Source organism: Buteo buteo, chromosome 20 (assembly GCF_964188355.1).
Source record: "Buteo buteo chromosome 20, bButBut1.hap1.1, whole genome shotgun sequence".
NCBI lineage: Eukaryota > Metazoa > Chordata > Aves > Accipitriformes > Accipitridae > Buteo > Buteo buteo.
Window position 1 is genome coordinate 26,453,288 of NC_134190.1, and position 24,627 is coordinate 26,477,914.

Sequence of the window (24,627 nt, forward strand, 5' to 3'; positions counted from 1 at the left end):
TCAAAGGAACAGAGGATAATTCAATTTCAAACTTGCATACCTGTGGGTATGAACTACCAGCGATTTCCCTGATTTTTCTTTACCTTTGTTCCAGGGTGGAAGTCTTTGCTTTGGGAAGTTTCTAACAAACAGGCACAGTCCATGTTTCTCTTTTTGTGGTTTTTAGCATTGGAATTTGTATTGTGCTGGGGGGTTGGGTTTGTTTCTTGAAGAAGGCATCTTTTATAGCATTGCAGCATTAAAGCTGTCATGACAGCTGAATCAAAACTTGTTCTGTAGGGCTTAAGGCCCATCAAAATGACTCTGAAGTGCTACTGCGTTAGAGAAGCTGTTCGTCCTACGCTAGACCCAAGTTGCAGCATGGATTTGGACTTTTGGGGGCTTTTTGGCCAATAATGGTTGTACAGGCATTCCTAATGGGGTTTTCTACTTTGATTTGAATAAAAGTTTAGGAAACTGGCATTCATTTGCTTGGATTCCTTTTAAATAAAAGCTTTTGATAAGGCTTCTGCATCTTGCGTAAGGTAGGTACTTCCTGCCCTGCCCCTTTTTAGGACCCGCTGCGAGGAGTTGCTTGTCACTGATTACGGAGTTGCTTGTCACTGATTACGGCCCGGGTGAAAGAAAAGCTTAGAGATACATGCATTTAGGAAATGACTGGTGTATTTTTGTGTGGATGTTAGTATGGGAGGGGAATAGTGATTGATCATTTGAACTTGCTATTAAGTTTGTAAAACTTTTCCAAGTCAGAACAAGCATAACGAGCTTCTGAGTTACTGTATCTCGTGGGGATTTGCTTTTAAGATATGCAAAAAAATCTTGGTGTCTTATTTCATAGCAAACAGGAAGTCCTGTAACATGAGTAAGTATTAGGTGACGGACATGCAGAGATAGTATTGCTACTTTAAAAAAAAAACAACCAACATTATTTTTCCACAGTGGTGACATGCCTTTCAACTAGTCCTTGAAAGGAGCTCTATCACATGACCCATTCTTTTGCAAAAGTTCCCTATTGTGTGCTCCCACCCGTTATTTTCCATTGCCATTCTGTTGCATGTTCCTCGTGGCATCCCGGAGTTACACATTTGCTAGCAGTGTTAAGTGCTTGACTAATCTTCCAGACTTTCACTAGATTCACTGAAGTCAGTGCACTACACAGAGGCTTAAAATTAACGTATGCTTTAGAGTTAGCCAGGATCAGATGTTACGGATACTACTAAGGCAATCTGAATTTTATTTTTTTTTTTCCTATAGGCATTTTTGCTCATAACAGGTTTGGTATTTAAGCTGTAAGTATTTATGATATTATCACAGGAGTTTTCCAGTCATTGTGTTAGAAATCAAGCCCAAATAAGAAGGAGAGCGAGCAATTGTATGTTGAAAAGCTAATGTTCAATAAATGAGATTTTTGCTTCTTGTTCACAACATCCAAAGATGGGTTGTTTGGAGGAGAAGTGGAGAATAGTTGTCACATAGCACTGATTGATGGTTTGCCTACTGTGATTAATGTGAAGTTGCATTGGTACGTATGTGTCATCACAGGGATGATGTTACTCAGAGCAATCTTCTTCTGTCTCCGGGAAGCAAAAATAATTATTTGTAATACAAATAATGCATTTGTTTTAATTTTTTTGCATGATATTAGAAACTTGTACTGGAGCTATCGAGTTCATGAATACTACTGGGTCTCAGTGTGCTAAACAAACCAAACGATAGCCGTACCGGGGTTAGATGTTTAAAAGAGAAGACCTTCAGATATGATCATTTTTTTTTAAAAAAGTAACTGAAAATGTACACTAGCAGCATAGATTGCCCACAAGTGAATCAGTGTAAGACTTAATTGATGAGATGGCATTATTTTTATTAATTTCCTACAAACTCGATTATGAAACAACTTGAAATTATGAAAATGGCAATTCTTAGACTGCATGCTGAATTTAAAGTAAGACATGCAACAGCATGCAGTGACTCAGTTTTAACCGAGTAACCTTAGAAACGTCTTCAGAAATGGGTTTTAGTCTAGTTATACTTGAGCTGTTACCATTGCCAGGCGTGCGCATCTAGGGGTATGTGTGTACGTGTGTATATAGTGGTTCTTGTGAGTGTACACTTGCCGTGTTTATTCTTAGTCTAGCTGTTTCATTGCTATGAGCTGCAGTTGCAGTTTTGGAAGTAGTTTTCCAATCCGCGGTGCTCTAAAGCGTACTCGACTGTCTGTTCAAGCAGGAATCTGAATCCAGAAAGCACAGTTTGTAAATGCCTACTTGCAGCTTCCAGACCTGGACCGAGCTGCGGAGCGCTGCTGGGAGCCAAACTCATCAAAGCAACCCGTTTTGCCTGGAAGGAGGAGCGTGTAGGACAGCAAGCGGCAGAAACATGGGAAAACCCTTTCAGGAGGCAGATCATCGTGCAGGTGCCCGCTCTTCATGGTCCTCCGAAGTATCTCCTGCTGCCCAGAGTCAGACAGACCGTACTAAAGGAGTAGAGGGTTTGTGTAGGAGCAAAGGCAGAGGAGGCGGTGGAAGGCTGTTGGTGAGGTAGTTTGTGCCGCAGGTTATGGGACAGGGGAGCCGCCCTGGTGTTGCAGAGCCGCTCGTGCCTCTTCATCCAGGCTTAGGGAAGACTGGGGACACCTAAGGCAATGGCAGGTAATTTTATACATCGCTTTATTACAGGAAGCTAGAAAGAAAATAAGTATGTTTGAAGCGTGCATCATGCTCTGTCAGCTGTACTAAAAGGTTAGGTTTAAGAAATGAGTGTTGGTGTGAGTCACTTTGTGTAATGTTAGGTGGAAAGAGTATCACACAGCTATTCTTCAAGTAGCAGTGACATGTTCCACTGAAATAAGAGCTGCAGCATCCCTCAGACAGCCCTGTGCCGCTGCTGAAAACTTCAGTGCTCAACCTCGTGTTTGCAAACAGAATCTTCTTTCAGGCCCCTGTGAAATCAAAAGGAGTTTGTCCTTTCTGAGGTAGACTGTTTGTATGCATGTATAGTATTAATACTAAAATAGCACTGGTTTATAAAATTGTGGCATGGGTTAATATATAAAATATGCTTTCTGCTCTTTATTGAGGAAAGGGTTCTAACTTTATCAGAGTCTTAACCGGTTCCTTCCTGCTCCTTCATCTGTCTTGTCTCACTCTTCTCCCTCTTTGCTGGGGACCTTCCTTTGCCCTTTCTCCTTCTGTACGCTTTTGATTGCATATGACATATTGAACCCTGGTTTCCTGTTGAGGTTTATGGCAGGACTGCTATTTGATGGTGAGTGTTGACATGTTTTAGCATTTCGGTGTGCAATCATACGGGCACAGAACAGATCAGCTTATGTGACTGTGTATGGGATAACTGATATACATCACTACTAGCATGGATTTAGATTTCCTTTAATTGCATGAAAATATTGGATCATCTATATATCACTGGTTCATTGATGTCTTCGCAAAAAAATTATCTGGTTGAGTGTCACAATTCTCCCGTAAATCACGCTGTACTATATATTTGTGCTAGAATGGCTGCATTACTGCTTATGAGCATTACATGCATCCACCCCCTTCTTTCCTACCTCTACATGGGGGAGAAATAACTCTTAGCAGAGGTAGATAGTATTAAAATCAATGTTAGTGCTAACTTCCATCAAAATTAGCCTCTTTGAGGGATTTAAACTGTATGAAAGTAAAATTTTCTTTTTAGACTGCACTAAACCCAAATTCCCACCAACGTTCAAAAAATCCAAAGCAGAAGGAATAAGATGGATGTCTTTGAAATATCATACTATTGCCATGATTTTTCCAAATACAGAGGCCCCATGTACATGGATATATTTTTGAGCTAATGAACTTGAGCTTTGACTTCATATGTGAGCAAACGCTACAAACGGGTCCTGTTCTTGTACTGAGCATAACCTTTCCCTTTGCTTCTTGTTCTTGATAAGGGAAATCGTTTGACTGATCCTCCCAGTGATCTTTCCGAGGGGTGTAAAATCAAATAACATTGCAAAATAACAAGCTTTTAGGCAAAGACGACCAGTCTGCAACATTGCTGAAAATAAATTCAACTGGTATGAAGCTGCAAGTATTTTAGCTGAATGACTGTGGGAAACTGAGCAGCAGCGGCTGTTTCTGGGCTTTTAGGTGAACGTAACATCCAATATGCTTCTGGTCACTACTGAAGCCTGTGCTGTTGCTTGTAATTGCACAACCCAGCATGCAGTTTCTGGCCTCTGGTCCTGAACTTTAGCAGTGTACCTAAGAAGGCCAGGATTCAAATGTAAGCCTGCAAGCCACCGGAAAGAATTTCTTAAGCATCAGAGCAGAGTTTAAGAAGTCTGTGCTTATATACCTGCTGAAAAGAAACACAAGAAGGAGTTGAAGTTGGCAAAAAGCTAGCAGAGAAGAGTCAGTGTCTGTAGCAGAAAGATGGTTAATCCAAGGGGCTGGAATTCTTTGGTCATTTTTTTTCTTGGCTACTGAAATCCAATGAAATACATGAAGTCAGTGAAGTCAGTGAAGGCAGTGTTTTGGGAACCTAACTTTTTGGAAATTTTGTCCAGAGCAATGGAAATACAACAGCCAGTGTTGGCACTCCCGATTTATATAGCCATGTCTTTCTTATGTTGATTTGTATTATTTTTAGTATGTGAGATTACAGGAGGAGGCTGGGGCCTCATGAACTATGTATGATATGCCCAAACTTTTGGGTCTTGAGGGCATGCTAGTAAGGCTGAGTCTTGTCTGTGCCTGTTACCACCCCTTTTGCCCTCAGGTCTGAACAGTGTCCTCCCGTACCTGTTTTTCTCTTCAGTTGCCAGGAGCGCGATTCTGGGTCCTCCCAAATGTCTTTGGCCTTGAACTCGCTCGTTCAGAGCGGGAGGGAGTGCTGTTGTATGGGACAGGGAGTATTAGGCAAGGGGAAGGTCCCCTTCAACTCAAATTTCTGATGCTCAGGCCTTTCTGGTGAAAATACCTGCTTGCCCTGCGTGATCTAATTTGGGATGTTTATATTTGTCTGGCTTGTGCACTGGGCAGAGAAGGCACATGTGGAAGTTGTAGCTCCCTCAGGATCTGAAACCCCATTGCAAGGCCTTATCCAATAGCCTGGAAACATTTGTCACTAAAGTCTCAATAAATAGCGATGGAAATCTTTAGTGCCTCATGGCCTTCAGGTATTTAATAGAAGCGGGAACCTGCCCTTCATTTTTACTGTGGTGGAAAACATCCTTTCCACTCGCTGTGGCACACAAACTGTTGGCAGTAGATGGAGTGGCTGAGATCTAGAAATTCGGTACACAGCCCATCAGTGAGGTAAGCCTTCATTTCTTGGGATATCTAATAGGCTTTTGGTGGTTGTGTGCACACACCAGCTTTAAAGCAGTGCAGGTGCCTCTGATCAAAAGTGATTAACTATGGCAGAAAGAAGGTTGCAAAGGGGGGAGTTGAGGAAGGCTCCCTTTATTTGAGGCCAAAAACTGGGTGGGGAGGTGCCTGTAGCTGCCTATGCTGAGATGCAGAGTGCTCACAGGTGAAATACATTAACCATCAGTGGTGGCTGCCAGAAACGACACTGGTCCAAATTCACTCTGTGAGCAATCATGGGAGATAAATGAGGCAATTTTTCTGTAATCGTAGGGTCAAACTTGAAGATCACCTAGGTATGGACCCAGAACAGACAGGTTACTTTCTGTTTTTTATAAAAAATGGTATTATGGAGGGCAGAGAGATATTTTCTAATGATAATGAATTCATGGAACTGTGTATTATCATAAGTGGGTAGAAGCAAAAGTCAGAATTTAATATGCTGAAATGAGAAGGACCAAGTGATGACTAATCTTACAATTATAAGGCATGGCATATGAAGCGCCAGTTGGATGACATAGGTTTTAATAAGTACATCAAGTTGCAACTTGTAGCGTGTGAGTGAAGAATAGAAAAAGTGTGCCATATTAGTTTGAATGTAAGTGGTCTTAAATCTCAGGCAACCCTCACTTTTCTGAGGAAATTTTTGCATACGCTTTTCTGTACTTATCTCTTCCATAGTGTGTGTCTGCATCTTGCCTTACGGCCTCTTACCCTCCCCCTCCAACCCAGGTGCAAACCATCCCTTTTTATCAGACAGCCAGCTGTGCTGCTCTCGGGCAGTAAAACCTTTTGATGGTAGGACTAAAGCTCTCTCTGGGTTTAAAGAGTGTCGCCTGGGAGGAAAGCAAGGGTGGAGAAGGATACCGGGACAGATTTCCTGCGACTGGAGAGCAAAAGGACTCCTCTCCATGGGGTCCTTCCCCCACCCGTACCTTCCCTGAGCATCCCGGTTTAGCAGAGATGCAGTTGTGTTTATATTTGCTCACCAAAAGGTGCCATAAGCTCTTCAAAGGCTTTGTATGAAAGTGCTGGGAGCGTGATCTGCCACAGCGGGTGAGTTGGACTCTTTCAGGTATTCTGGGGGGGGAAGGTGGTGGGAGACAAGACGACAGCCCTTCCTTTGCATGTTTGGGCTTAATACCCCCTGAAGAAAGGGAGGACTGAGTAAAAGAACAATTGCAGAGGAGCTAATCACGGTGCTTTGTTGGACATTACAACAAAAACTGATAGAAAGGATAATACAAGACATGAAGGTGGTAAACGGTTAATGGGATAATTTGCAACATGAGTTCACCAAAACCAGATTGTACTAGAATAACCTCCTTACTGACCTTTTCTTAGACTGTAGCTGATGTCTTTCTATTTCCTTTCAGGGCTCTGAGCACACATTCTCTGTAGTGCCACTTGGGAAATGTTTAGTTAGGCTGGAGAAGATGGATTTTCTTGCAAGAGTGTAGGTGGGCAAGGTCCTGGGCAAAGGAGCATTGTCACTTTGTCATTTTGAAAATCAAATTAATGGAAAGGAAGGATGCTACTAATGAAGTCCCCCAAGGAGAACTCTTTTGGCCACTTGAAAAATACTTTTTTATTTTATTATCTCAGTACAAAACCCTGAAATATGCCAAGGAAAGTTTTTGATAGCGGAATATTAGGAGGCATTTTCTGAAGAAAGAAGATAAATCCTGTGTAGACAGAGTTTTGCAGATCAGAGGGAAAGAACAGAATTGGAGCTAATAATGCACCTAATAGCTAGTTACAAATTAGGGATCTTTGGCTGAAAACAAGAGTAGGAAAAGACCTGGGTGACCTTGACTACAGTACATCTCAGCCACCTATATTAGGAACTTAATAGAATATTTCATGGCCTAATCACACAACAAGCAAAATTGGGAGTGTTATGTACAGTTAGGAGTTCATCTGGGGAACTGCATACAATAACTGTGACCCTCTGTGGGCAAGAGGAACTCTTTCCAGCCCTCTTCTCTTCTGAGCTGATCTGCCTGGACAATCGAGAAATTAAGCAGCCTGTTGTACACAGACCTGACTTGGTGTGTTTCCCTCTTTTCTTAACAGAGCAAAGGCTGCTAGCTTATGTAGTTGCCATTAGTAAATGGAGGTTATACATCAGGACTCTGAATCCTGGTAAGAATAAGTAATTTGTTGAAGGATTTGCTAGCCTTTTTTCCAAAGACAAGATCAGCCAAGTCCCTGTCAGCTTTTAGGATAGTAGCACCAGACTAAAGAGGGACTGAGGACAAAAGGTATCATATATGTGGCTTGTTCTCACCAGCAGGCTTTGCTTTTAGGGCTTTGACTAACCAGCTGTGATGTGTTTGGCTGGAGGATCTTTGTGAACTAATGCTCTTCAGTTTTCCCTCAAAGAATTCAAACTGGTAGCCATCTTGAAGATAGAGTGACCCCTGAGGCATGATTGCACTTTGCCTGGTCTCTGACCAAGCTTCAAAGTTTTCAAGGCTTATTCATCAAAATTTTGCATTTCTTTCAGTCTGAAGTTGGAGTTCCTGTCTAGCTCATGTCATCCTTGTCTGTGTTGCACCTTGAGCTGCTTTTGGCAAGCTCTGAAGCTACCACTGACCATAACTGAGCAGTCTTCTCAAAGTGATCTAATTTGTGCCCTGCCCTGCTTAAGATCCTATCTTGTGAGTCTGGGAATTCAAGAATTAACTGTCTTAACTGAGAATCTCTTCTTCTCTGAAGTTTATCGAGATTGTGGTGGATTGCACATCACTGCTTTTCTCAGTCTGCAGTAGATTTCAGACTGCTTTTGTAAAATCAGGCAAAGCTTGGTGCAAATGTCTTCAGCCAGCCATATGATCCTGGAAGTGTTGGCTTCACAGGTGAGACATCCGTTTGACATGCAAATGACATCAGTTTGCATTTATGAATAACCAGGAACTAATTGTGGGACAGTTCAGAAGCCCTCAAGCGTTTGTCGCCTTTGCAGTAATGTGTATCTCATCCTTCTAATTGAAGGTACTGGTAAAGCCCTTCTTGAAGCTGAACCTTCCCAGTAGTTTATTGCAAACTGCTGTGAACACATTTCTTATGTTTCTTATCTTAGGTCTGCTTTCCTTTTGCTGGTGACCTTCTGTCACCATTTGTCTCGTGCAGCATTTGTCATGGCCGTTTCTTTTTAGTATGGACTCTCTGCTTGAGTGACAGGACTCTTTCAGCTTATGGTCCTTTCCTTGCCATGGTTTTCAGGGACAATCTGAATTTGTGAGATTAATGGCACATCGCGAAGTCTGTTGTGCTGGTTTTGTTTCTTTTCTTTTCTTGTCTCTTTTTTTTTTTTTTTTTTCTTTAAATAATTTCCTGGAAAAAAATCCATAGCCATCCATTTTCCTTTTTGCTTGCTGCTTATTGTGGAAGGATATACATAAGATATTTTTCTGCATTTTTGGAAGTTGGATGCTAAATGCTTACTGTTGTGTGATATTGAAAGAGAAAACTTTATTTTGTGGGATATGATGACTACTTCAGTATAAACTTTGCTTAAGTCCTTAAGCTCCTCATGATCATAGTGTTAACAGTGTTCTTTGTCTCTACATTCAGCATTTCTTTTATTTAGAGCAAGCCTGTTAGAATTGCTTTAGGTTATAATGATTTTAATAATAGGAGATTATTTTAAGTGTTTTAGCAGAGGTCTCGATGTATACATAAAGGGAACAACCTAAAACCGGCTTGAATAGTGCTATGATAATCTATCGAACATAATTGTAAAAGTGGATAATTGCCGGTCTAAACTTTTTTACAGGCATAACTGAATTCTTTAGTTAGATTGTATTCAGATTGATAATGTATACATTTAATAAAAGCTCGATGTTTTCTCTCTCGTATTTTAAATGCAATGAGTCTCAAATGGGTAATGAAAGCTTGATGAGTAATATAGTGTGTTACAGAATATCCAAAGAGATCTTCCCTTTCTTGAATGTGGCATTGAGAGAAAGACAACACTGGTGGTTTTTTTTTTTTTCCCCTGGAATGTCACAAACTAATACCTCAGGTCTTGGTGAATTCTAGAAACTGGGGATTGCAAGCAAATGCTCACTGAGGAGGAGAAAGCCTCTGGGAGCAGAAAGTGTTTAATATTCTGTCAAAGATGACTTTACGTAAAAGAACAAATGCTATCTGATGCTTTTCTCCATTCTCTCAGTGAAATGCAAGTTTGAGTACAAAGTGTTACAGATAAAAATCTCCAGAAGTTAATATTGTTCACATGTCTAATAATATGCAATCTCATTGTAAAAGGAATTACAAAAGCTAAGTTGCAAACACTCTTCTGTGAGCAAACCCCAGATGTGGTGCCTTGGATTTCAACTGCACGTATCAGAGACTGGAACATAGGTTTGCAAAAGAAGTATGTGCAATTTTCATCATAAATTAATACTTTCAAAAAGATGCATGCATGGTCAGGTTTCATTGGAGCTATCTATTTGCATTTTCCCTGTTAGCAGGAATACCACCTGTTGGAACTGTGAACTCCCAGGAGCGACAGTACAATTAAATCAAATTCAGGTTGCCCAGCAAAAGCCAGTTGAGGAATACTGTAGCTGGACAGACTTGACGCTTCATTACCCAAGTGATTTTTGTTTTCTGGTGTTACCCCTGCCACGGTGTTACACAGTGACCGTTTGCCTTTGGGCACCACTGTCCCACAAAGCACGCTCCTTAACAAATTTTCTGTGCTGATCTTGAGACTTGCACTTCTAGCTGGATTTAAGCTCTAGATATTCTTTCTGTTCCGCGTGCAGGGAGGAGTCAGTGCAGAAAGACTTTCCCCTTCCCCCTGCACCAGAGCTGCTGTGAAAACTTGCTCTGTTTAAGGTTGACTGAGCTGATGCTCGGTGTGGGGGAAGGGTTGCGAGTTGCCGGGTTTTTTAGATGCTGTGCTTTTCCATGATGTTAAACACGATCAGAAAGTGTAAGTTTTCACTGGTGGGCATCAGCGGAATAGTGCCTGATTCGTTTTGCTGGAGGCAGCAATGCTTTTTAGCAACTCACCCGTGCTGCTGGAAGCGGTCTCTAGCCCTACAAAGACCTGTGGGGTTTTGGATGTTCAGTCTACGCTGCTGCTTAGCAGGCAGAAATTGGGCCCCCCCAGTCTGCCTGGGCACAGCTTTGTGCCTCGGGGAGGAAGGAGGACCCAGCTTTGGGGAATTTCAGACGCACTGTTTTTCCTTCTGATTTGCAATCCTTGTTGGAGAAGTGTTAACTGTAGGGTTTTGCAAAATATCCTGTAGAAGTTGGTGGGGTTTTTTTCTGGATATTTACTGTTGGGGCATGTCTCACCAGATACACTAATATTTCTGTTCCTTTACTTGCTGAGCGGAAAGTTTTGCTGCAACACCTGCTTTAGCATAGAGCCTATGGTGCAACACAAGCTTTTACACTTCAAAATTTGAAACAATAAACTTTTATCTTTTCTAAGGTGAAGATGTTTAGAAAACTTCAAAGATGTCTTCTGCTACAAAGGCTTGATATTATATTCAGTTGTCGTGAAGCTGTGTTGAGCTATCAAAACAGCCTGTGCGGGGCTGCCTGGCATTGTCGCTTGATAACATCATCCTACTGCTGAGGCACGCAGCCCACAGTCCTTGAAGCGGTTAGTGAGCAGGAAAGTTAGGAACAGTGATTGGTAGCGCTGGATAGCGGTATCTGTTCCCATTCGTGCATAGGACTTCTTTCCCCTTTTTTGTAAAATTTGCAGGGTTGAGGGGAAGGGAAGAGGCAGAGCTTAAGAGAAGAGGGGGGGCAGGGGAAAGCACCAAATGTGACCATTCAGTTAAGAATTAAAAAAAAAAAATTATCTATCATTTTTCTGCCTTGCTGAAGGCAAGTTGTTGTTGTGTGGTAGCGATTGGTTTGGGGGAGTTCTTGGTTTTTGTTCTTTCTTCAGTGACAGTTCCCTAGATCAGAAATGAAATGGGAATTATCTCCCTGAACCTGTCTGTCACATTTAATCTGCTGTTTCTTCCTGGCTATCTTTGCCTCTTATCTCTTTGCTCCCAGTCACACTTCTCTTCTTCCACTAACAATTTATTTTTTGATAAAATGTTTTAAGCAGGTGCATGCTTTTCAATAGAATAAGGACAGGAGCAGGAAAAAGAAAATGCTTGTGAGGAAACATAAATTTATGACGTGGTTGGGGTTTTTTTTCTTTTTTTCCTAGACTTGTAGAATTAAAATAAATGATACAGTACTTTGCAGTCACACTGCCTGTCTAAAAAGTAAACACGGGCAGCTTAAGAAAATATTTTCAGCTTTATTTCTCTTTTAAATATACTTAAGAGTATAAATAATTTCAATATTTGGTTAAAAACTAGTTTAAATGGAATAAAAATTATACAGATGGTTCTTAGAAGCCATAGTAAGCTTTATCAAATGATTTTAAAGTTTATTTTGGGCCTGTTTATTACACTTTAAGTGTAATCCTTCCCGCCTGCGCCCCACCCCCTCCCCCCTTCTTTATTTTTAGCACTGATGTGAAAGGTGCTAACCCTAGGTCAGAGGCTGGTTTTGCACTGTCCCTTAAGCAGCCAAAGCCAATCTGTTTTGAGGAGAGTTTCCTAAGATACTTAATCTGGTTAATGGACAAATTATGTCTGGGAAGCGGCGCAGTGTGAGCCGTACTGCTGAACGTGATAGTATCCTGACAGTGAAACTGCTAATAGGTTTGCCAGTGCAATGATAGTTTACAAGAACCACTCCAGGCCACGCATCATATTACACTTCAATATTTTAAGTAGAAAAACTGAAGAAAAACAGTCTAAGATACTGACAGGTGAGGCAAGTCTGTTCTTTCAGTTTTGGGGGCTTGTATGTTGTAGCATATACTTGGTTTGTGGTGATGTCCTGTAGTGTGGACCGGGGATGCCGAAGTAGCACATCCATGTTTTTTCTGGGTGTCCAGAGTTTGATGTAAGTTGAAAGTCACCATGTGTAATCAGTCGATTCAGTGATGGTTTTGTTTCCTTCTTTATTTCTACAAATAGTCCTGAGTCACAGACAGAATAGTGTAGTGAGAATAGAAAAAGAATATAAAGACAAAAATTTAATTCTGATCTTTTAATTAGTTAATCTTTAATTTCAATATTTGGGGAAAGAAAAACTGCAGACCCAAATTGATACTTTTTGTGTGTGTGTAGAATCCAAACAGGTAAGAAACCTGTGTTTAAGACCAATCTAAACCCAATTAAAAGGAATTCACTCCAGATTGTGTTTTGGTTCTGGTGAATGCAGATCGTTGGTATGCTAGGGGCACAAGCTGACTTACCCAAGGTGTGCATTAGCTGGTACTGCCATATGGCCTGTCATGTCTTACTGGTTAATTTAACCATCTGTCATGTCTTAACAATTTGTATTTGCTTTCAGTACTTGGGTGAGATATGTTTTCTTCTTTTCGGTACTGAACTTTTCATCACACAGTGCTGGTGTATTCCCATTATCTGAGTTTTATTAGTTTTATTTATAGTAACATTTGTTGGAGATCATACTGTCCTTTTCCAACGTTGTGAGTAGAAGATGCATGTATTCAGACAAGCATTTTGGAGATGTTTTTGCATAAATTACTGGCAAAAAAAGGTCAATATCAAAACTCTATCAATGTTTGACTTCTTTCTCCTTCTCCACCGTGTTCACTTCTAATTCTGCACTTGGGTTCACATCAACTTCTTTACTACGTGAAGTAAACCAGGTTAGTGTCTGTAAAATAGGTTTTATTACATACGAGTTCAGAGTAAAAATCCTACTGTTCATATCCTCTTTCTCACGTGCTGCTTTTTCAGAATTGCAGTGAAGCTATGACCTGATGTACTGTATAATTTATACTTTTTTTATAAGGACAGTAGCATTTCAGGGCAAGCATCTAAGAAATTAATGTCAAAATGGGTTTTCAGCCCTGATGTGCCATTTAAATCAAAAAGTTCTTTCAGTCCTCTGAAAAGCGTGCAACATAACAAAGCTACAAAATTGCTGTGATTCTCTTTTAGTTTCTGTGCCTGCAGTCTCTTATCTCACTGATGGGCTGATTACAATTTTACCATCATGTAGGGTTGGTTTTTGTTGTTGTTTGTTTGTTTTGTTTTGTTTTTTTCAAAAACTTGTAATCTAAGGAAAACTCAGTACAAAGTACATGAGCAATGTTGTCATTATATTTGAAATTAAAAATCTATACAGCCAGTTGTCTGGTCAATCCTCTTTGTTAGAAAATCAAATCTCCCGAGTGCAATGTGTTGTAGTGTGTTCAGAATCAGAGCTTGATACTTAGAGCCTCGAGTAGCCAGAGATCTACTGTGTGTCGAAATGCGTGGGGTTTTAACCAAGTTAAGTGGTGTAAACATGTTACTGGTAAATGGTAATAGAATGGTCATTGAGCTTCATTCTCAGCTCATACCTCATTAATGATGTTTGTGTGTCATAGACGTAAGGGAACTGCTTAACAGGACTCTTGATGGATAAATTTTGTGATGGAGGATTGCTAAATGAGGGCTGAATGGTTTATGTGGTCAAATCTGGATGTTTTTCTTCATGTTGAGATGATCACTTCCATGTTTCGTGTTTCCAATGAGGGCACTACTCTACGCTTTTGCTGTTAGAGATGCTTAGAGAGTATCTTGAGTTTGTGGGGCTCCTTCTTAGGGCTGCAGCAAGATAGGATGACTGGTTGGAAAGGCTTTCACAGGGGGCACAAATAAAAACTGTTCAGGCTTTATTAAAGCATATGCAAATGCCTGTGTATCCATTCATTCGAATAGTTTTAATGTCTTTGGTTTTCTGAAATGACAAATGCTGTCAATACAGTGGTTTACTTTATTGACCTAAAGTGTCAGATTAGCAGCGTCTTTCAGATGTGTCTGTTGTATTTATTTCCATGACAGCCTGCACATGGTCTGAACAGCAATTAGGGATTATTTTTTGTATTTCTCTCACGTTACACTTGTCTGATTACAGTATTTTTCTTCCTGTGGAAAGTGAGACTTTGTCAAAAAAGAACATTCTCCTAGGAAACAACCATTTCCCTATACTACCAAGGAACATATCTGAATAATTTGGAAACCTTAATGTAGTCGGGTGGGAGTTTTTTAAGTGTAAAAGGTGGAGATTGTCTTTTTGATCCAATTAGGTAGGACTGCAGCCTTCTGGGTTCTTTCTATTGCCCCTCAAGAATGTGGGAGGAGAGCAAAGGTTGTAGGAATGTGGTATCTTCATCTGGTAAAACTGGCCAGCTCTAGGTTATCATCATTGCCCTGATCTGGTTCACCTGGCTGGGGGCTCACAAGACACCCATGCTCCAGTCTGACCACAGTCTGCTTTTACAAGCTCCACAGAGACGCAGGAGATGGGGCATTCCACTTTCTATCAGGTTGTAGTCTTGCAGACTTCAGAAGACAGAGAAGACTCTCTTTTCTGTATGCTTTATTCTTACAGTTAATCAGTTTCTGTTTAGAAAAATAAATGTACTCTATTTTGGTTTGGGGATTTTTTTTATTATTATTATTATTTGTCTGCTTCACTTTTGATGCCTCTCACAGCTATTTTAGAGCCTTTTAGTCTTCTCTATACTTTCTGCTGTGATGCATCTCTGGAATTGCAATCAAATAATTTCTTGGCCTTTTGTCAAACTACAGATTGGGCTATTTGAGGAATTAATTTTCAAGTGGTTTCTTCAGTCCCTAAATGATGGTTTAACTCTTCTCAGTGTTTTGGGGTTTTCTTTTGGGGTTTTTTTTTTGATCTAGATGGGAGAAAAAAAACTACTCCTTCACAACCATTATCATAAGAGTTCTGTGTCTACTCTGATGCTAAATACATCATCTGTAACTAATGGCTTGCGGAACTGTAAATTTAATAATGAGTTGTCTTTGAACTTGTACGTAGGCTTGTCTTTGAAATGGGCTTGATGCCTTATGCTTCCCCAAGGGAAAAATAGCATTGCTGCTAGCGACAGGTTGGCCAGGGAGGGGAGACGAGTCCAGTTCCCGAATACGTGGGAGTTGTGTGTGGCCCTGATGCACATCACGGCTTCGGTTTCCAGCAGCCCAGAGCGGTGCAGCGTGATTAGTGGGGTGGAGGGGGGATGGCTGGTTGAGAACAGGGTTTGGACACCTGCAGTTTGGGGCCAGCCATGTGTTCGTGGCATGTGTTCGTGCCTTCAAGAAACCACTTCTGAGGGTGATGAGCCTCCTTGAATGTGAGAACGCTAACGGGCCTTGGTAATCCGATGTTTTATTGCTTCCTGGTAGTATATTGATTGCTGCTTTTCCGTTCTGACCTTGTTGCTTTTCCAGCCTCTGTGAGCTTTAGACTGCATTAATACAGGTTTTTTTGAAGCAGGTGATACAGATCAGCTTGCAGCTTCAGGTCGTAAAGGATGTAGCTGTTGGCTGCTAAGCCAAGATGCAGGCAGGAGGCATGTTATACCTCTCGCTTTCTCAGTGGCATCAATTCTTTGAGTTCACAGTCTTTGTTTCGATCGATTATCTTACCGGTCTTCCCAGTGTCTTCCAAAGTAGCAGCAGAATATGGTGGAGGAGCCGAGTGTGTACATGAGGTAGGATGCAGTTGTCTGAAATCCATCACCCCCCCCCACCTTTTTTTATTGATATAAAAATCTACAACTCTTTTCTTGACTTCAGCTGTAATAGTGTGTTAGTTTTTCTTAAAGTTATCTGTGAGAGCTTTACTGGGTATGATACAGCACGGCAACAAAGATGACTGTTGGCATAATAGCTATTGGTTAGTTGATTTTAATATTTAAATAAAACATGCAATAAAAACCTGTTGCTCCTAAGTTGAGACTTGAATAAATTAATACATGTAAAAATTTTAAGAGCTATGGAACAGAGATTTTAATTGAAAACAGAACATGCTATTCCAGTTTTTGAAATACCAACTTAATAGAATCATTAAGAATGATGGTAGTGTTCAATCTTTTTATAAATTTTCTGGGGTTTGTCTGTTTTTTTAAAACTAGATTTAAGACCTTTTAAAGGGTGCTAGTGTTTTGTGTTAATATTGATGTCTGATGATTTGGAAGTAGTGTAGTAAAATTGCATATTGTGGTCTGTAGAGAAGCATCACTTTTGCTTGAAACTAAAGGTGTTTGAGACATGATTTAACAAGTATATTCATGTTCTGATGGCCTTAATCTCTGAGATTTGAGAGCATCTATGTTTTTAACATGAAAATATTTTAGTTACCTGTTAATCTTTGTTTTCTTGAAATGTTAGGGGAATAGTGGCAGTTACTCGCTGATAGAGTTTTAAATCCCAAACTTTTTTGGGGGTGTTTACCCATAATCTTGCTGTTCAGGTGGCTTCGAGTTATTTCTAGATTGCCATTTAGCTGTTCTCGGGCAAGTTATGCTGGCTTTCTTTTATTGTTTGTCACATCTTCCTTGCCTTGTTGGCTTGAACGTTAATGTGTTCTCGTCAAGAAGTTTCTCTGGTTAATACATATGTTTATTGTGTAGTACAGTAGTGTTACGGTTACATGTGCAGTATGCAAATAAATCTCTCTGTTAATATTAGCATAATAAGCTAATACTAAGCTTCCATTTAGTATTAGACTGGTATTAGTACTTGCAGATTCAGAACTATTGGTAGAGTATGAAGGAGACTGAATTAATCCCACCTCACCAGAAGACTAGCATAACTGTTTGAGAACATTTTAATATTTGGGTTATATTGCCACTAAATTCAGTGGGAAAAATCTTTCGGTTCACTGGAAGCAGGATTAAGAAAATCTATTGTTCCAAAGAGCATTATTAATTTGTAAATGGACAAAAGAATTGTCGTACTTCTAGAAGGGGGTATAATTCTTTATTCTGTAGCAAGTCTGGGTTGTTGATGTGCTGTCGAGCCTCTGAAATTTTGCCCTCAATTCTTCCATATTTTTTTCTCTGAATACAGATTGAACCAAGTGCACAGTGAAATTTGGACATAATCATAACAGGCTGTATTTTAGGCCACTCTGAACGATACTAGATTTTGGTGGAGCTGTTCAGCTGTTCTGAGGCTCACTCTCAGAGATGCAGGGTTAAAGAGCATTTTGAAAATGTGGACCATGAAGAATTTAATTCTGTAATAGTAATATCAACTTCCTGGGTAATTGCAGTAGTTATAGATAAAATATGTCTTTGGGATTCTTGGCAGACTTTCTAGTGAGGGGAGCAACAGAATTACTTTCAGTGGTGTGCTAATGGCAAGTCAGTCTGAAAAATGTTTGAAGGGAAAAATATGCAAATAGGGTATTGCAGTGAAAACACACACGTACGTTGAAAAATTCAGAAGAAAACACGTATATGGCACAAGCTGATTAGGAAGAAAGAAATGGAATAAATTACTCTTTTCCTCCAGACAATTTGTATTAAAGTTTCAGTAACGTTATGTCTGTGTATCTTTCTCATTTCTATCCTATGTTGCTATCGCACATTACTTTATATCTGTGCTTTGCATTTTAAAAATATTTAGTGTTTGTTTATGCAACAAAACCACTGCTGACACAATGAATGAGGTAGGAATGGCTACACTGATGGTCTGAGCAGTACAAACTAAGCTAGTAGAACATCACCCACATCCAGGATTTTAACCTCACGCGAGTATCAGTAAGAGGTGTAGTAGTTTTATCTTTGATTGTTTTTCTAAACATTTAAATAGCGTGTTACCACTTTGTGGTATAGACCTAACCTTTGTCAGGTGTCGCTTGCGTACTTGTTTGATTCTTGCCTTCAAAATGTGTAATTATTGTATGGCTTCTCCATGCCTCTCCTTGGGAACCTTGCTAATGGACCACAGAACTGAAGTACCTAAGTGACAGAGGGATTCAAGTGACAAAAGTAACCACAGCTGGAAATATACAAATCTCTTTTTTTTTAAAAGATCATGATAGAAAATAATATTTTTAATAGTAGAATAAGAAAATGTTTTAATACAATCCCAGTTAATCTTGTTATTTACCAAAAAAAGAAAAAAAAAAAAACAAGCCTGTATCCTTAAAATACATTTTCCAGAAGACACATTTAATTTATTCATCCTCAAGGATATTTAAGTTGTAGAAAGTCTTAACGATATGATTTTTTTTAAACTGTTGACGGCAAAATGTTGATAAGGCACGACCATTCCATTGTACTATAGTGAAGCAGCAAAAAGATCAGCCTTCATGTAACTACATCTATTCAAGAGCTTTAGCTTATTTCATTTGTAGGTCTTAAGATATGGGGATAACGTGTAACTAGTTCTGACTGCTGCTCCTTTCTTCTCCCCCCTTCTTCTGTGGACCCCTTTGCTCTTGGGCATTCCTGGATTGTGCAGCAGGGTTTTTTGTTTGTTTGGGTTTTTCATTTTTTTTTTGCATTGGGTTTTTTTGGTCTCTGTTTAAGAAGAGATGATATGATATCTATCTCTTCAAAATATGTAGTTTTCTTGGAAGAAATGAGGTTTTGGAGTAGAGGCAGGCAGCTGGATGATGCAACTTAAGCGATTAACTGGAGCTGTTGCTGCCCTTGCATGCTGTTTCTATTTGTATGTTGAAAATATTTCTTTCTTTTGTTTGGGGTTTGTGTTTAAGCGCTACTTTCAAGTAAACCTTTAATAAAGTCAGATCCTGTATTTGTCAATTTTTTTTCTCCCTCTTAAACGTCTCTCATAAATCTGTTTGCAGCTGGGTCTCGGGCATCTTACAGCAGCCAGCACAGCCACCTTGGCTCCGAGTTAAGGGCACTGCAGTCTCCAGAACACCATATAGATCCTATTTACGAAGACAGAGTTTATCAGAAGCCCCCTATGAGGAGTCTCAGCCAGAGCCAGGGGGACCCTCTGCAACCAGCACACACAGGCACATATCGCACTAGTACAGGTAGGTGGATGTAACTTGCATGATTGTCTTTTTGTGAAATATACCTTTAATCTTCAGTACTAATTCTTCTTCTCTTTCCGATGTGCTAAACGAAATGTATTACGTGCATGCCAGTCAAACAAAATACCTCGTGCAGGTAGCAGCTATCAATAGAACCCCAAAGGTATGCACAAAATGGAGAACTACTTAATGTTGTGCTGCATGTACAGTAGGTGAAACTAATTTGGGGAGGGGCCTTACTCATAAGGAGAGAAAGAATTTTTTTATTAATCTTGTGTGTTGTCTTTGAGAAAAATCTGTTGCCTCTGAAGAAATTGCCAGGGTTTTTTTGCTTGCAAAGGTATTTTGTGTGTTGCAAAGGGACTGCCAAGTTCCTTCCACATGAAGCTAAAGGATTGTTCACTTGCTTTCGAAGTGAATCATAAGTAAATGTTCTTCCCCTCTCCTACAGAGGAACACTTAGGTATAGGTACACAGACATAAAATTGAATGATGGCATAGAGAAAAGCTGTTAGCATCACTGGTTTATCCATAAATAATAATGATTGTCCATGAAATGCATTGGTGTACAAGTCCTACTTGCAGAATGTCCTCTCAACCAAATGAAATACAGCTGTATGTTGGAACCCACAAATAGATCACAAATCAACAAGGATATTTATGGTATTTAATGCACAAAATAATTAGAGTACATAAACGCTGCAGCCAAAATAGCCTAAAGCAGATGTAGAAAGAACTTGCCTTAGGAATTGTAAGTATTTCTGGTGTTTTATCTTTGCTGTGTTGATCAAAGAGGGAAGATTATGTCCATCCTCAGGTCATTCCCTTTTTTCATCAAGAAAAAGTTACGTGTACTTTTTGGAGCAAGATAGTTTGCTTTCTTTTAAAACTTTAATTTTTCCAAGGGCAAAGCTGGCAGTTTTTGCATGTCCAAAAATTTCTGTTGCTTTGTACAAGTTCTGGGTGTTAAAGGTACAGGAGAAAATCCTTAAAAAGAAGTTTTTCAACAGAATTCTCTAGTTAAATACCTGTAACAGCTTTATACATTTTGAAGAACACCATTACACCATTTCCTTCCTGTTAAAGAAACTACCATAGTGTATGTTTTGTGTAGAGTCATATGTGTATATGAGAAAAGATTGCTATTCTTTGCATGAAGGGGACAAGACCTCTGCCTAAATCACTGAGCAGTGGAGGCAGTGATAGTGACTGAAGCAACTATTTATATTGAACTTTTAAGCCTTGTGTTTCACATGCGGCTGCCTCGTATTTGCTATATGGTGTTCTCTTTCCCAGTCATGCCCTGAAGAGGGTTTCTTGTTTTGCTTGCAAAATGTCCCTTGGTACTCTGTGCTGAGGTGGCAGGCGGTCTTGTGACTGTTATCTTCACAACACCTCCATAAGGAAGGAAAATCTGTCAGTGTAGATCACAATTAGAGTGAATGAAACTGGGATGCGGGATGTTAGCAGGTAATACCTGCAGATGGGTTTTCAGAAGGGAAGAGGAAAAGCTAAAAAAATAATGCTGATTTGGGTAGCAGAAATGTGCCCTGTGAAGGTGAATTTTGTTTTGGCGTTTGGGATATGGGTTTGACCGTTGCTCCAGGCTCGTTCTGAAGAACGACCCCGTCAGTCCAGCTTTGTGTCGGGTTGATCCTCCCTCGCCTTCCCCCTCCACCCCTGTCATCAGGGTCAGGGGAAATAAAAGCAGGTGGATGCGTGCCAGGCCAATTATTCCGTTGCTCCGTCAATAGCTGTTAGCTGCAAATGCTGTCAGCCTTTCACACAGCCAGGCTGAAGAGCTGCCAGCGCTCGGGGAATTCTGGGCTGGATCGGATCAGCTCTCGGTCTCCTCCTGCCTCTACCACAGAGGCCCATAGGAACATATCCCATCTGGTGGAGACCATACAGTTTTTCTGGGATTAGCAGAAAGGAGGGGAAGGAGTTCAGCTGAAGTTTGGCACAGACAACTTTTTATTTCTTCATTGGGTTAAGTGTTGTTTTTTTTTTTATTGTAGGGCTGAATAGCTATTTGTCTTGACTATTTGATCTCAGCTATGAGGGATGTAGATTGCCGTGTACTCCTTGAAGGCGTTTGCCAAGGGTTCATAGCCTGTATCTTCTGTGTGTGTGAATTGCACGGGGGTGGGAGGGGGTCGTGGGGAGCTTTAAGACTTCAGCGTGCTTCTTGGTAGACAATAGTTCACATTCTTTTGTCTATTACCACGGTACCTTTAATCATGAAGATGGTGCATGGTTTTCCCCATCTGATGGGGGGGGGGGGGGGGAAGGGGAAGGCAGACTTAGTCTAAGGACTTTGTCCAAAACCTGCAGGTTTTTTTCTCTGCAGCTAACATTACCTATTAGAAAAAAAACCAACTTTATGGTAGTTATACTTGCAAACCATTTATTTTTGTGTTTGTTTCTTTTTAAAAAGAGAACATTCTTCCTGAATTTGAAAATTTCACTTAATGTGGAAGATTAAGTGACTCAAAGAATGGAAACTTTTTATTTTTTAATATAGACATCACATCTTTCTCTTTTGTGAGCTCTTAAATACTTATTACATTCAGCAATGTTTACACAACTAAGGATAAAGCCCACTCAGAGTTTTTCATCCTCTAGGTGAATCAACATTCAGTGAGCAGAATTCAATAAGCTAAAATTTCTCCATGGGGTAAACTAAATTAACTTTGTTCTATTTAGTCAGTGTTTTTTGGGTGGTGGTGGGGTTTGTTGTGTTGGGTTTTTAACTTTTGTATTTTCCTCTATTTCACTCGTGAATGAAGTGCATGATGATAGTTCTGCAGTAAGGGATGCATATTGCAGAAGGTACAAAATAGCAGGAGCTTACTGAACATCTCCCTTACTAGCATAACTTTAGATAGGGGCAGGATGAATTCTTCATCACTTTGTGGTTTAAATTATGACCGGGTGTGTTGCTGTCATGCTGTCTAAGCTAAAAATAATCCTTCAAACTTGACAGCAGTAGCTGCATAGGCTTTTTTGGTCGGTAACCATTACTTAACAATCCCTTTTGGCCTTCAAAGGGTAATGCCTTCTCTCATATTAAAAAGTACCAGCCCAAACTTTTTCACTAAAAGTAGCAAGAATCATGAAATTCTCCTTTTGAAATGGGGATCCACAAAAGATGTGCTTGGAGGGAGTAATCCGACATAATGAATTAATTTACTTACTGAATAGCACCTTACAACTTGTATTTGTAACCCAACTAAATAACACTAATAATATTTGTCCAGGCAGGTGCTTTGCTTCTTTTCCTTATAAACCTAAAGGCCTTGCATTATTAATTTGAATCCTAAGTTAATAAGAGTAGAGATAACCTTATTTGATGGGATGTTTACACGGACACCGCTGGAATTTGAAGATGGGGGAAGGTTTGCCTTTCAGCCAGAGCGGGACACAGAATCGGCGATCGTTCGCTTGTTTGCAGAATTAGAAGTTTGGACTAGGGATTTAGTCCTTAGTTACTGGCATTTAATGAAACAAGTCCAAGCAGGCAAAATGTCACTATTTTGCAAGCCTGGGATTTCCGTAGCTGCCTTGAGGAGAAAGCGGCTTTGCTGCTCGGGTTCTGGGCTGTCAGTGCTGACCTGCAGCAGGCGAGCACGACGTCGGCAGCGGTGGGATCTGTGGGACCGGTTGCCATCGCACTCTGGAGGCTGCCAGCACTCTGTCTGGATGCTCGTAAAGATGCTTGCTTTCGTTGTGATCCCTTAGTGAAAGAGATGAGCCCTCTTCTGTAAAAAGGATGTGATTTCCAGATAAAGTTATTTAAAAGCCTTGAAAGACTGCTGTCCCCCGTGGTCTGGGAGGGAGGGGTGGTGAATGGGAGGTCTGTGCTTGTTTTGAGCTCCCTACTGGGGCTTTATCAGGTGAAGTAAGTGCTGCTGCTTAAAAGCACTGGTGCCGCTGGTGAGCTGTGGACATTTAGACCTCAAAACCTGTAGAGTGCTCGCGCTTTAAGAGCACTGACTGGTTTCAGGGACTGCGAGTGAGTATCTTTGTCCCTAACCTCACACAAGTGGGAAGGATGAACCAGCAGTTACGCCGGAGGAGCGAACGTGTCCTCCTCAGCTCTGCGAAGGAAGGACGCGCGCATCTCACTGGCACCAGAGGACCCTTGACGGCCTTGAAGAAAGCTTGAGGTTTGCCGAGGGATGCGTGGCCTGAGGACGGTCTCTGCTTCTGGCCCCCGAAGGTCACTGCCCCTTCGTGACACAGCCCGATCGCGGGAGGTCCGGCAGCGTTGTGTGCTTAGGCAGCCGGTTGGCTTTAGTTTTGAGAGCTGGGTGTGCAGAGCTGAAGTGCCTCCTTGATGAAGACAGGGCACGCAAGGCACTGTGAGGACTCTTCTGTGCTTCCCAGAGAGAGGGGGAAAGGGTTAGGAAAAGGACAAGTAGGGTCTGTGGCTGATACTGCTGAAATTCAAATAGGACCTTGAAATGGAAGATTTATTGAAAGGAGATTGAATAGTGAAAAGACAAGCAGTCAAAGGTTGCATTGCCTCTGAAGAGTGGCTTAGTGCAGGACCTGAAAGGTTTACCAAGCATGTTTTTGCAGTGGGTTATCCATCGGGGAGCGTGCCTGGGGCACTTCTCCTGCTGCCTCCGAAGCTGCCTGATGTCCCTGCGTGTGCAGGCGGTTGCCAGGCTGGCCTCCAGCTTCTCTGATGGCCTCCTCTTCTTCAGGCCAGGTCTCCCCAAGGTTCCTCCCACTGATGCTTGGGTGGTTCCACCAGTGCATCTCCGTCTCCAAGCTGTCTGTTAGCAAAAGCTGTGCTGCCGCAGGCTGTGCTCCCTCCTGGGTGCCGTGGTGGAGAGTGCTGATCGAAGAGAAGAGGCCTGTGAAATTCGTGATGGCAGGTGCAAACCAGAAACGAGGCTTTTTGCAGGCTGGGTTTCTGTGCAGGGGGAGAGAGCTGTCAGGAGAGCTGTGGAGAGTGAAGAGGGAGGGGGGAGTTTTCAGAGGGAAGTTATCAGTCACTCCTGGCCACCGTTTCTGTTCGAGCACTTACCAGCGGCAGGGAAAAACCATATCTCATTGTTGTGTGATGTGGCTTGGGAAAAACTGCTGAAGGTGAGAATTACTGTTGTGTTTCTGGATAGATGCTGTCCTCCTCTTTGCCTGCCTTCCTGCTCCTGCCTGGTTCTTCATTTGCTGAAGGAAAGGAGTCTGCACCAAGGGATGCCTTATTTCAAGAACTGTGCCTGGTTATTTGTAACGTTGTCCTTCTGTAAATGTGTGTCTTGCTTCAGTGGGGTAGGGGCAGCCGTTGCTCCTGGAGCCCAGTCCTCCTTCAGAGATCAGATGTGCTGTGATGCAGGGATGGGAAGGGGACCCAGGCGGCCACGCTGGTGCTTGCTGCTTC

General features: G+C 41.2%; 1 protein-coding gene across 1 annotated transcript in view; it reads left to right on the forward strand.

The window, feature by feature from the left end:
* CTNND2 (catenin delta 2) overlaps positions 1–24,627 on the forward strand; it is a 654,700-nt gene that overhangs the window by 382,866 nt on the left and 247,207 nt on the right. Inside the window, exon 8 of the mRNA XM_075052197.1 lies at positions 19,041–19,235. Coding sequence (XP_074908298.1) covers positions 19,041–19,235 — 195 coding nt within the window. The remainder of the gene's footprint in view (positions 1–19,040; positions 19,236–24,627) is intronic.